The 12,797-nt window shown below is 37.5% G+C and overlaps 1 protein-coding gene across 1 annotated transcript; it reads right to left on the bottom strand.

Moving 5' to 3' along the window:
* Positions 1–890: 890 nt before the first annotated feature.
* Positions 891–12,679, bottom strand: slco1d1 (solute carrier organic anion transporter family, member 1D1). Its single transcript, XM_010746571.3, has 15 exons — positions 12,252–12,679; positions 11,844–11,950; positions 10,025–10,166; positions 9,243–9,375; positions 8,205–8,329; positions 7,906–8,052; positions 7,564–7,662; positions 6,296–6,556; positions 5,143–5,307; positions 4,640–4,835; positions 4,302–4,467; positions 3,463–3,647; positions 3,221–3,285; positions 2,968–3,085; positions 891–2,739 (listed from the first exon to the last, which is right to left on the bottom strand). Exons 2-15 carry the CDS (start codon positions 11,892–11,894, stop codon positions 2,532–2,534), a joined length of 2,061 nt encoding a protein of 686 aa, XP_010744873.3. The 5' UTR covers positions 11,895–11,950; positions 12,252–12,679; the 3' UTR covers positions 891–2,531.
* Positions 12,680–12,797: the final 118 nt, after the last annotated feature.

Genomic DNA, 12,797 nt, shown 5'->3' with positions numbered 1-12,797 from the left:
TCACCGTGAGCATGTTAGCATCTTGAGTGCTCTCATTTAACTGTAGATTCTTGTTTTTTACTTAGTTGGACAGATGTAGGTCCCACTAACTTTAAAGTCAACCTTAAACCTGTGATAATTGATTATTTGACCTCTTTGAAAAGCACAGAGAACGCCTGAGGGTTGTTGTTGAACACAAAAATGACACTGTCACCGTTTAATGTGTTTTGGCACTTGTTTGCATACAGTTGCATATGATGAGAAACATTCATTTGGAGTCGTGTTTCTGGTCACCCGAATAATGAATTCCAATATTCATTCATTTTTTGGGGATCTTTTGTTGATCCTCCTAATTTCTGAGGTCAATGATTGACCTTTTAGGGTTGTGCTCAATAGCTAGCCAGCTGGGGCAGCGTACACAGCATACAGTGGGTTTCTGTGGCTTTTTCCTTCTGATGACTCTCTTTCTAATTCATCACTAGTCGTTGTTAGCAATATTAATTATAGCTGCTTTAAGAAGACCAAAACAGTTTTATACTCAAACACACTGAGCATATGGAAAAGGTATAACGTGTTATGTGTAAACTGAGGCACAAAAAATAACTGTCTTGTATGCTTACAGATATGCAAAAACAAAGGCCATGTTTCTGGACTTTTGCCACCACCTGCCCTACACCCGAACTTGGATTCACTTTAGTCATCTTCCACTGCACATTCTTCTCAGTGATCAATAAGCAGTTTGAACTTGGTGGCTGTGTTTGCGCTTTAAGTCCACTACACTTTCAACCCAACACCATTTACAAAATTGTAAAAAAAAAAAAAAAAAAGAGGCAGAAATGGTGATAAAACAACACAAACATATTTAACTCCATATATAAATGCTCATTATTAACAGTAATAGTAGATATGAATAGGTGATACATTTTAATCAACAACTACAGTGTATAACAGAGTAAAACAATACAATCAAAGTTTGACTTAAACCCCACTCACCCTTAGTCCACTGTCCAAACTATAATGAACTTTTCAAGACAAACAGAGGTGAGTCAGAGGATTACATGAACACTATGACCTTTGGGATTTATGTAAAATGATGTGATGTAACAACAAGTGTGTGCAATGTCAACCATGGGAGATATCCAGACATGTCAAATGTTGCTTTGGTACAATGCAGTCAGAATAAAGGTTAACCTGTTGAATTAAAGTTTTTTTTTTAGCATGAAAAAATTAGACTCATTGCCCTTTAGAGGTTTTGGTAAACAGATTCTGTTGCCTTTTTGCTAAGCTAAGCTAACCAGCTACTGGCAGTAGTTATATATATCAACCTTACAGACACAAGAGTTACTCATACTTTTGCATCAGCCTCAGAGCAAGCTGGTTTGTTTGAAGCTCCAAACTGGCAAAAAAAAGTGACTGACTTGCACCTGACAAAAATGGCATTGTGCCTGGGTCTCCATCTACAAGAGCTGTGCATTAGCATGAATATGTAGAGTGCTCGATGGCACAACGTTAACTACTATTAATCCTTCTCAGAAAAATGCTGCTTTCAAAACACATCGACTCTGAGACTTATTCCCAATGAGGCAACGCATTTGACTTCTTCTTCTATGTAACCATGCACTCGGTACCATCTGTCTTATAATTCGCTAATGGGGCCTTTCCTGCAACAAAAACACCTAGTTAGGAAGTCAAATCTATGACCATTTTAATTAAACAAGCTATAGTTACACAAAATCACAGTATTTACTTTCTAAATATTCCCTTAGGAATCTTATCGGATTTCCTAGTTCTCATTTACTGGAAGATTTACATTTATGTTGACTTCTTTTTTTTTACTAAACATCATTGCCACCCTCACTGTCTTCATTACTGTAGTGTTTAATGAACACGATGAACTGGCTGAATAACCTCACAAACTCTCACTATCACTGAAATACATGAATGAAAACACAGATGACGAACAATATGTCATATTACTAAATTATCCTACCACATCTTAGGCCACAAGTTAGTGTGTTTAGTTGTCCTAAACTAGTAAAAACTATACACTGTACATATAATATTGTACATGTAATGGATACACGTTTGTCAAAAAGTCACTGCACATAAATCATTTTGAGTGTAAAGCTGTAGAATGAAACATTACTATCATGACCTGACCTAAAGTTATTCAAGTATAAATGGTGGACAGTGTTCTCCAAATATGTTAAATATCTTGTTCTCACATCGTGCTGAAATGTTTTATACACGTGCACAGGAGCACAGCATATGTTCTCATTAAGTTTTTTTGACTGTTGACTGTCTACATTTAAATGTTTTTTTTGTTTTGTTTAGACGTGGTTTGCATATCATTTAATGTCATTCAATTGTTGTTCATATTCAAACTAAGCTCTAGTCAGGATCTTTGACCTTTGACGTGAACAGACAGCAAAAAGAAAAGTATTGCTCGAAGACCAAAGAGCGCTGACACTGTACTGTACCATATTCGGTCCAGTGTGGATGAAGCCCAGTACTTGTGTTGTTCACTTGCATTATATAATGCACCTTAAACCTTAAATAGTGCTCTCCTTGTCTGCATCGTCTTTGCTCGTGCCAATATTGATGTTGGCGTGTCCATTGCTGTTACCCTCCAGTGCATTTTCTTTGGCCTGATTCCTCAGTGCTAACTTCTTCTGTCTCTTGACAACTCTGGAATAGACGACTCCCCACAGTAAGTTGGTCATGAAGTAAATTCCAATAATCAGTCCCAGGAATGTGAGTCTGTAAGTAAAGACATTGGGAAAGGTTAGGTTTACTTTTTTAAATCTATTTAAGTGGTTTCTGAATAAAAAAAATTATAAAATGAAAACTGTGGAAACTTTAGAAAACTAGCTTAATTTCAAATAATCTGCCTACTAGTGAGATATCCATTTAAATGATTAAAACACATTAATATTATGTAGAATATTACAGGAAGTCTATTCAACCAAGAAAATACAAGTCTGGTACCTAAATGCATAAGCATCATAGAGTCTACATGCTCCACGGCCTCCACACTGCTTGCTACCCCACTTCAAACAGGTCCGGTCAATCAGTGCTCCGAAATATATTGGAGGAGGTATTCCACCTGAAAAAAAACAAACATGTTCTTACACTTAAAAATGTAATCGCACTAAGTGCTGCTCTCAGTATAAGCATGATCCTGTGTGCTGAATAAAACAATAACAGTTCACAAAATCTACATCTATTTTCAAGTACTCACCCAGAGTCCTTACAATCAGTGATTGCATACCCAGAGCCAATGCCTTCAGGTCTGGCTGTAGGGACCTGGAAGATTAGCCCACATATTATCATGACAGACCATGACATCAGCATTTAAGTTCAAAGAATACACAAGATGAAGTATTACCTACAACAGTGTTGCAAAAGCTGTTGACATATAAAATCAATACATATGCTAAAAAAAAGACACTACAAGGTTGTAAAAGGTTTAGTGTGTCTGACCTAAGCAGGACGATGTATCCCGGTGTACCCCCACAGGCTGAAATAAAGGACCCCAGTGCGGACAAAGCCATGTAGATTTTGAATATGGAATCACAGCTGCTTTTCCTGGGGCACTGGCCCAGCACTGCGGACCTGTTCATGCCTGGAGTCATCATCTCCTCAATGCAGGTACAGTTATGAAACACCTAAAGAACCAGAAGAGAGATGGGAATAACTATTGTGGTTTGTATGGATGGTTTTTCACATTTGCTGCTTTGAGAAGAGTTTGGTTTACATGATTCAAGTACGAAATATCCATTTACATTTCCCTGATATACCTCATGCCACCTTAGGGAAAAACTAAAGGTGAGACTCTAAGAATATCAACATTTCAGTATGGTGTGTTATGTCTTGAGGTGAAATGAACTGTTGGAGCCACCAGTTTGATAGTATAAGATTTTTTTGTTTATGACTCTACTTCACAAGTTATTGTTTGATTGTTTGATCTAGAAACTTACCTAAATCTGTTAGTGTGTACTATCTCAAAGCTGTGCTGATAAGGTAGAAACATGTTCTCTGCCTGGTTGCATGGCTTTCTGGCCTTTAGAAACCACTACCAGAGCAGTGGTATCTCTGCTCTGTCCCAATCCTTTCTCCCTTTTCTTTTTTTCTGGATGACTACCTACTCTCTGTGCAAAATGGTTGAGACTGCCAGCTGAAATGCTGCCAGCCCTAGTTCTACAGGAAATTTCTGTTTACTTTCAAGAAAAGTTTCAGGAAGTTTAATTAAATTACATGGAAGAATTGCTGTTTGCTATTAGTCATCTATTATTATGAAACAATAAGAGCTGCTGCCCTACCATTTCCTTGCCAGTGCCAGTGGAGGACTGACAGCCAGCCAGGCATGGTGACGCATAAGTCATTCCGTTGTAGGCGCATACTGGGTCCCAATGTTTCAATGAGCAGGAGCAGCCCATGTTGCACTGTGACAGCAAAGTCTGTTGGTTGTAGGACACTTGAGGAACCCTGGTGTACACGGACATGAACAGATGCGCATGAGTAGGGGACATTGTACCAGTGAGATATCAATAAATTTCCATGGAGATTGTTCTTAACTTGATGGTAATTAGGCTTTCGAAATAGATCGATTCAACATGTGCATTTCTCAAAATATGAAAGTGGTCTGCATGTAACTCACCCCTGATACGAGACAGTAAGGCCTCCCACTTCTGCATTGTCACAGTGGAGGAAGATCTGAACAGCAAGCAGACAAAGTGACCCAATGGAGGCAGTGATTGCCACCCTGGCTGCTCCAATGACACCCAGCTTGAAACGTTTCAGTATGAAACCTCCAGTGATGATGCCCAAAGCTACTGCTGGCAGGTTCAGTATACCTGGATGGATGGATGAATAAATAGATGACACAGTTCAGGTATACAGCTGACTCAATACGTGATTTCTTTTTCCAAATTTGAATTTGGAAATGATTATTTTTAATTAGCTGAGCTCCTCCCCTGGTTGGGAATCACTTAATTTGAGAAAATGCATTATTGTTTGTGTCATAATAATAAGTGATTATTATGTGGTGATTACAATATTCCAACAATAACTTAACAATCATAAACAGTCATAAACACTAATCATAGCTCATGGTGCTACTTTATAACAATGTGCAGTAAACAGTCAGAGGTTGCTCTGTACCTATGAGAAAAATGGCCTTGGAGGCTGATTGGCCGTAAATTTGCTCCAAGAACTTTGGCTTGAAGGTGATCATGCCGATGAAGCCGTTGACAAGCACCACGTGGGTTAGGATCATCAGCGAGTAGATGCTGTTCCTGAAGAGTCTTCTTATAGATGGAATAAAATCTAGTGACGGACAAAGAAGAGAAAAATTATAGCAAAACTGTTTTACTAAGATTTACAATGGGCTTGCTTATTATTGCTGGAGACATGTAAAGGTGTAAAAGTGAAGTAAGTTTTGAGTATGAAATATGTACTGTATGTGTTTGAATTTTAAATACTAATGCTGAAATGAAAACAAAAAAACCCACCTATATCTATACACATTCACAACAAATGTGTATACACTCATATTTAGTAAGGTAATATGTATATATAGTAAGGTATATATGTTTATATTTTACCTATATTATACATACATAAACAAAAACATTAATTTTCTAATTCAACTGTCACTCTAATTGTGCTCTGGTGTATTATGCATATTGTCCACTTGTTAAAGGCAACATAGATTAATTTTAAATAAAAATATAATATAATAAAAAATAAAGTTATATTATTCATATTCTATTGTATTGCATTTAATTTTTATTGATAATTTTACATTTTTATTTATAATAATAAAAATCATTTGAACATTTAGGTTAGTCTATTAGTGTGTGATATAATATTGTGTAATGTATTATGGCATGACTGGGCTTTAACTCCTGATGTGTTATTCAACTCTTGCCCAGATTGCATAGGGGTTTAAATGCTGTAGGTCCAGGGTTACTGAATCGGCTGTAGTTTGTTTGGGCTGTATCAGGTTAATGATTAAAAACTTAATTCCACTTAAGTCTGTTTGCACAGTGACATGTTCATGTTTAAAATCTTAGTAGTAGTTTAGGGCATGAATTGCTTTACTGCTCATAGATAAAGTCTTTCTGAAGAGACGTTCTTTGAGCTTTATGGTAGTCTTGATACTTAAGCGTTCTAAATTGGGTGTAATTATGGCCCATGAGATGTTGACAGGTCAACATTCTGAACAGTTTTGTAGGTTAGCATCACCTTTGGCAAGAAAAACAACTCACTGCATTTTATTGCATTTCGTACTGATGCAGAAGCTTGGAGGTACCTTTAGCCAGCTCCTGGAATGTAACTTGCTTCTCCTTTTCTTCATGATCTTGGTTTTCCTCTGGCAGGAAATTCTCCTGTTCTGCCACTGTGGCGAGCTCTGTGCTTTTACTCTGGCTCTCCTCTTGCCCTTGTTTGGGCAAAGACTTAGGCAGAAACCAGAATGGGATACTGGACAGCAGGATCAGGGTGCCAGTTGTTATGAAGCCCAGCCACCAGGCACCCACCCAGCGTGAATCTTTATAGTTGATGGTGATGCTGTCTAGAAGATGAAGAAAAAAAAAATACAGAAGATTAAGATGGGGATTGTGTTTATAGGACTTCCGTTGATAACCCTAAACACTTTTTTTTATCATGACATAGATATTCGCAAAATGATAGGAGCACTAAGCCCTCTTGTTCAGGGACTGGAAACACCTCTAATCAATGCAGTACGTAGTGACATAGTCTTGCTATGACAACAGGATCAAATGTTGATGACCTTGCTGTGTAGGTTCAGTGAGATGAAGGGTTAAAGCTCCTTCATGTAACTTGTCTACCTCAAAATAAAAGCTTCACTATTATTTTGATACTACACTGAACAGTGCCTCAATCATTCTCCCTCTGCACACTGTACACACTATATAACTTTGGGCTTAGGGAGAAGTGCGTTTAATTTCAAGTCACACCATCAAATATTTTACTGTTTTTGGTGAAACAGGATCACATTTATTTGCTTTTTTTTCCCTTCTTCCCGTCTTCTAGCTACTCCACCTGAACTCTTGCTGACTTAGTTTTCCTGGTGGACAGCACGCTTTACTTGTTACTAAAGTGGGTTAAGCACTAAGCAGGGAGGGGAACCAGTGGGAAATGCTGACTGGAAGCATAACCAGTGTCATGCCAGAATTGGAGACGGCAAGCGGGCAATGTAAGTGGGTTCAGTAGCCTCCGCTGACATGGCAGAGGTTAAAAGACACTGACAAATGACCTTTAGTCGTCAAATGTTGCACTTGTTTGATGTTTGGCTGTTAGCAAAGTTATGTCGCTGTCCGTATTTACGACAGCAGTGCATTGCTGGGGTTGCCAAATTTCAGAAAATACCAAATCTTACATAAAGGCTCTTTGATTGAGAGAGACGTAATACCTCTGCACACAGACAATTACTTAACTTTTGTCCTATCAGTCAATGGTAATATTGACTTAATAGGTAAGCACTAATGATGAGATTTTTTTTCTAAATTCAGTCTGCATGTTATGTCACATTAACATATCAATTTGGAAATCCCATACCTAAATCCACAAATCCAATGTCCACGTAGATCTTGGCAAGGAAGGACCCAAGCATGAATCCAAACATAGGTCCTAAGATTCCCACTGTTTGGATGCAGGCTGGTGAATAGAGACACAAAGAAAAGTTATGAACTCTAGCACTGTGATATTAATCAACCATTATTCAGATTATACAGGACAGATACACAGAAAGACACCAACACACCAATAGTCAGACATTAAAGTTAAATAAAAAAGTAAGTAACCCAAACAACAAAGAGTATAAACTAAGGCAGTGTGTAAAATATCATAAAAATTATGTTATATATTATAACAGACAGTATGAAGTAAAAAGTAACTCACCCAAATAGAAAGGAGAGTTCTCTTCACTTGAGAAGTCATCCAGGTAGGACACACCCAGAGGCATGATGGGAGTCTCTCCAATTCCACGCAGCATGTTTCCCACAAATATATAGATCCACAGAGACGAGCCAGCTGCCTTTTCACAAGCTAGGGGAGGAAAAAAATAGAAAACTGATATAATATTGAATATTCTCTCTAGAGCATTGCTCATCTTCTGCACCTACAAACGCAGTGATTTGGTATGCTATCTGAAATGGACAGATCTTTCATCCAATACAGTAAGTGTATTTGCCATGTACCTGTTCTGGTCTTTAAATCAGGAGTATCATCTGCATCAGTCAGACTGTGGTTAGAGTTACAGGGCAGGGCGCTCTCAGTGTTGTTGACATCTGTACTGTGAGACACACTGGTCTCATATATATACCTGAAAAATATTGAAAAAGATTTCATGTCTGTTTGTTTGAAAAGACAAATCTATGCATATAAAAAGACAACAAAATTATTGAAACGATATGAAAGCACTAGTGTTTATATGTCAAATGTGGTGTGTATACCTAATTTACTCACAAATGTTACCTATGTCAGTTATTATAGACAGTATATATACTTTTTGAGGCAGAGCTCAATTGCAGACTTTAAAAAACATGCATGAGACAGCTTAATAGTAAGAACTATCAGAATCCTGAATCCGCACATTCAAGGCTGGAATACCAAACTGGCAAAGCAGGTAACTACCTCAGGGCCCTCAGACTCAGAGTTTCTGTGAGTCAGTGAAATTTTGGGAATTTAATTAAATGGAAGTTTGCTAAGGAATTCCCATTATTTCTTCACTTTCCCTACCCTATTTTGCAGCAGGGCCCAAATTTTGTTCTATTAGAACTTATATTGTTCTCACATGATACACAGATGTTTTGTTTAATAAAATTACCATAAACTAATCTATGCTAATTCTGACCTAGTAGGGTGTTTTTCTGCATGTAATACTTAATAGTCTGCTGTGTGCAGGGTACATGCACAAGATGGATGGATGGCCGCAATAAGGGTCCAACAGCAAATGGGTTAAATCCCACCATGAGCATAGTAGAATAAATGAAAATAACTGTAGTTCTATGATATTATATACCTCTACACTGTAATATATTGTGTCCAGAATAACAGTTTGTTGACTCCAATTGTAGTTTAATTAAATGCAAACATTTTCTCTGCATCAAAGAACCGTATAATTTGATTCTAATGACATGTATCGTTACTGCAGGATATATCCTAACAAGACCACAGCATTACATATTATATAGAAAATTTGAATATTAAGATGAAAAAGAAAACTGTGTACTAACGGCCCCTGAAGGAAGTGAGGCAGGGCTATGAGGAAAGATCCAACAGACATGACCAAACAGCCAATAGCAATCAGCCTGGGACGATGGAGCTTAGCGCCAAAGTAGCTCACAAAGGCTATTACCAACAGATTACCTGGGAAGAAGCAGAAAAAAAAAACTTGAAATATATGATTAAAGGAATAGGTTGACATTTTAGAATTCTGCTCTGTGCCAAGAGTAGTGACTTGAAATTCTATACATCACTAGCCTGTCTAGCTGTGCCACTAACCAGCGCCTCTAAAGATCACTAATTAACATCTTTTAACATGTAACATTTCATTTGTTGAATCAATGCCAAAACTGAAGTGTAAAAACTTCCCAGCAACCTCAATTCAGACCAAATCCTGTCGTCACACTGCAGTGGCCAATCCGATGATCACATCGGTCAAATTGTTTTTTGCTATTTGCTGCAATGCCTGATTTGGTCTAAATAGGGCCTATGACTCCAGGCACCTTGCTAAAAAATAGTCCCCCCTGATGCCACAGTGACATTTTTGCACTTTGGTTTATGTATGGCTTAAACAAAGAAGATATAACATGTTAATCAGTGAGTTTTAGGAGGATTTTGTTATCTATACACACAGCCATGCAGGCTGTTTCTAGTCTTTATGCTCATCTTACTCTCGGCAAGAAAGCAAAAAAGTGCATTACCTAAAATGTGCCATCATCTACTGCATAAGTCCAACATTACACAAACGTGTATGTTACCATCCAAAATGTTGCTAAAAAATATCTGCACATACCCATTTCGAAGCTGCCATCTATAACCCCAATGAGGGAGCTGGGGATATCAAAGCGCCTCTCAATCTGTGTGATGGAGCTCTTCATATAGGCTCCACCAAAGGCTTTGGCAAAGAATACAAACGACATAGAGGCCAGGAAGAGCTGGAAACACACAAACATACACACAAACAAACTGTTGGCTGAAAATGTTTTTCTGTGAAACAAGAACAGCTGGGTAACATTTGATCTTATTGAAAGGAACTCAAGTAATTCTCAGGATATATCTGAATAAATGGTAAATAGTGTTGTGGCCCGTCGTAAAATGATTACCTTGGTAGCAATCTCTCCTCAAAGACTTGTGAGTGAAAGGATTAGCCCATTTCTTTGCAGTTTCAGTCATGTAATAAAAGGTTTTTGAATGAGGCATGGTCCGATACAAAGGATAAAGGGATGTAATTACACCTTGCACAGATGTGAAGAGAAAAGGTGACTGACTGCATTATCACGTACTCTTGTAATACATTAGGCTCATACACAACACTTAACAACACACATTTAAAGACATGCAGTACTTCACACCTGCTTTCAGCACTGATTGGATTTAATTTAAATACATTTAAATCTAATCTAATTGGCTTGTTTCTGCATATAGTACCGGAAAGTCTGCTTGTGTACTGAGCTTGAAGATGACGGGGTGCATACACAAGATGGATAAAAGGCCTCAATAAAGGAAAAAAACAGAAAATGTTTGCCCTGATGCCCCAAATAGGTTGATCCCAATATTTCTATATTATATTCCTCTATGGACTTCACTATAATATATTGTGCCCAGAAACACAGTTCATTGACTCTTCCTCTTTCATCACTGAACAATATGCTAAGATATTAAGATATTGTTTCTTTCAATCGAGTGTGCAGATAAAGAAGAAAATACAATTTTTGGTTCTAGAGATTAAATGATACAACATATAATAAAAACCTTCAATTTAAATCTGTACTTCAAGTCCTTTATAGAGATTGTTTAAGTTCAAATCCCGCTTGTATGGAGCCATATCCATGCCACAATAGTAGATAGATATTTAAAGATTAAAAGGGAATTACACTGGGCTGTAGGTCAAACGCTATGTGTGCTGTGTGTGTGAATATGTTCAGACAACTGCAACTACTTGCCTAACAGGTAAAGGTTCACAGGTAAACAAAAACTTAAGTTTCTCTAGAGTTCAACACATTTTTACTTTTTAAAAAGCAGAGAGAGTAACTTCACTGAACGATGCCTATTTACAATAAATCAATGTCATCAACAAGTATTAATTCCTACTCAGTGCTAATAATGTTCTTATATAATCAGTTTGTTATCAGAAAGCATGTTATAAACCAATAACTCTTACATAGTACGAAAACAGGTCACTGTATGTATTTTTCAAGGGCCACTTAACTACTGGTCTTATCTCTATGCACTTGCCTGCAATTAAAATATGCATTAAACACTCCTTTACACTCATTCTGTGAATGAAAACCACACATTTTTCATGGACTCAAAGTCTGATTTGGTGTCAAAGTCTAAAAGTCTGGCCTGGACACATTTGTTTTTTATTTGTTAATGCTTTGCCTTTTACGGCCTCATCAGGTGGAGCATTTGTTGGGACACAGATAATACTGATATAGAAATGGTATACCAAGATAAATGCACAGAGATAAGGTTGAAGAAAAACAGTTTTACGGGTAGATTTTACAACTTGGCACCATTACGTTTGTGTCCATTTGTGAATTTAAATGATTAAGGCCATAGCATGTACCCTAACACTTTGTAATACAGGGAAAGGGGAACATTTCACTAACCTTGAGCTTGGAGCAGCAGGCCTCACGTGTTTTTTTGGACTCTACACTCATGATGCTATAACACACTCGTCAGTTGCAAGGAAGCAGAAAACACACCACCAAAGGACCTGCAGAAATACAAATACAGGTCAAATACAATAAAAGTGTTATGATCTGATTTATAAAATAATTTTTTTTCTGTATTTTTGTTAAATACAATAACAATAAAGAGTGAATCATTATAGTAGTGTAATTTTATATTGACTCAACATAACTAATAAGAGAATTCAGTCTCCAATCTGTAATATGTATTTTTATATTGTAATATACCAATAAATTACACCAGTAAATAGCACAAATTTTCCTTGGTGCATCTTAGAGAATGACTTAAAGAATTAAAGAAAGTGAAATACCAGTAAAAGTATTTACCTGAGAGGCAGCAGTGGTCCTACGAAGGATGGTAAGAATGTGATGAAGTAGCTGAAGTACCTGGCAGGACTTTGTGCTCAAAGCAAGAGTCTTATCACAAGCAAACTATAACATCACCTGTAATCAGTAACACAGCCACTCATGGAACTTGTTGATCAAGTCAATAAAAAGCCCTCCAACCCTCAGGTGCAGGCACACACACAAACCCAAATACTCTGGTTGAGTAAGGTCCAGCGGGATGCATGTCCGACCAGCACGGGAAAGTTCAGAGGTTCACTGAATGCAAACACACACACTGACACACATGCAGACATTCACAGTCTGTGCACACTCACACATCCTCTCCTATGAACATCAAGTATCCATCCTTTGGAATGCACAACAAACAGCAGCAGCGTGAGGCTGGCCAAAGCTTATTTAACAAACCTGCTGTTTGCTGTTTCCAAAGAATGAAATGCTTTCCTCTTTTGGAGAAACACAGCTTTTGTAAGGCTGGGTGTTTCCTAGACCTGATCAAAGTCTTCCTGTCCTATTGATAGTCCTTAA

Source organism: Larimichthys crocea, chromosome XX, assembly GCF_000972845.2.
Source record: "Larimichthys crocea isolate SSNF chromosome XX, L_crocea_2.0, whole genome shotgun sequence".
Taxonomy (NCBI): domain Eukaryota; kingdom Metazoa; phylum Chordata; class Actinopteri; family Sciaenidae; genus Larimichthys; species Larimichthys crocea.
The sequence above is the reverse complement of the archived record's forward strand: the minus strand, read 5'-3'. Positions and strand labels throughout refer to the sequence as shown.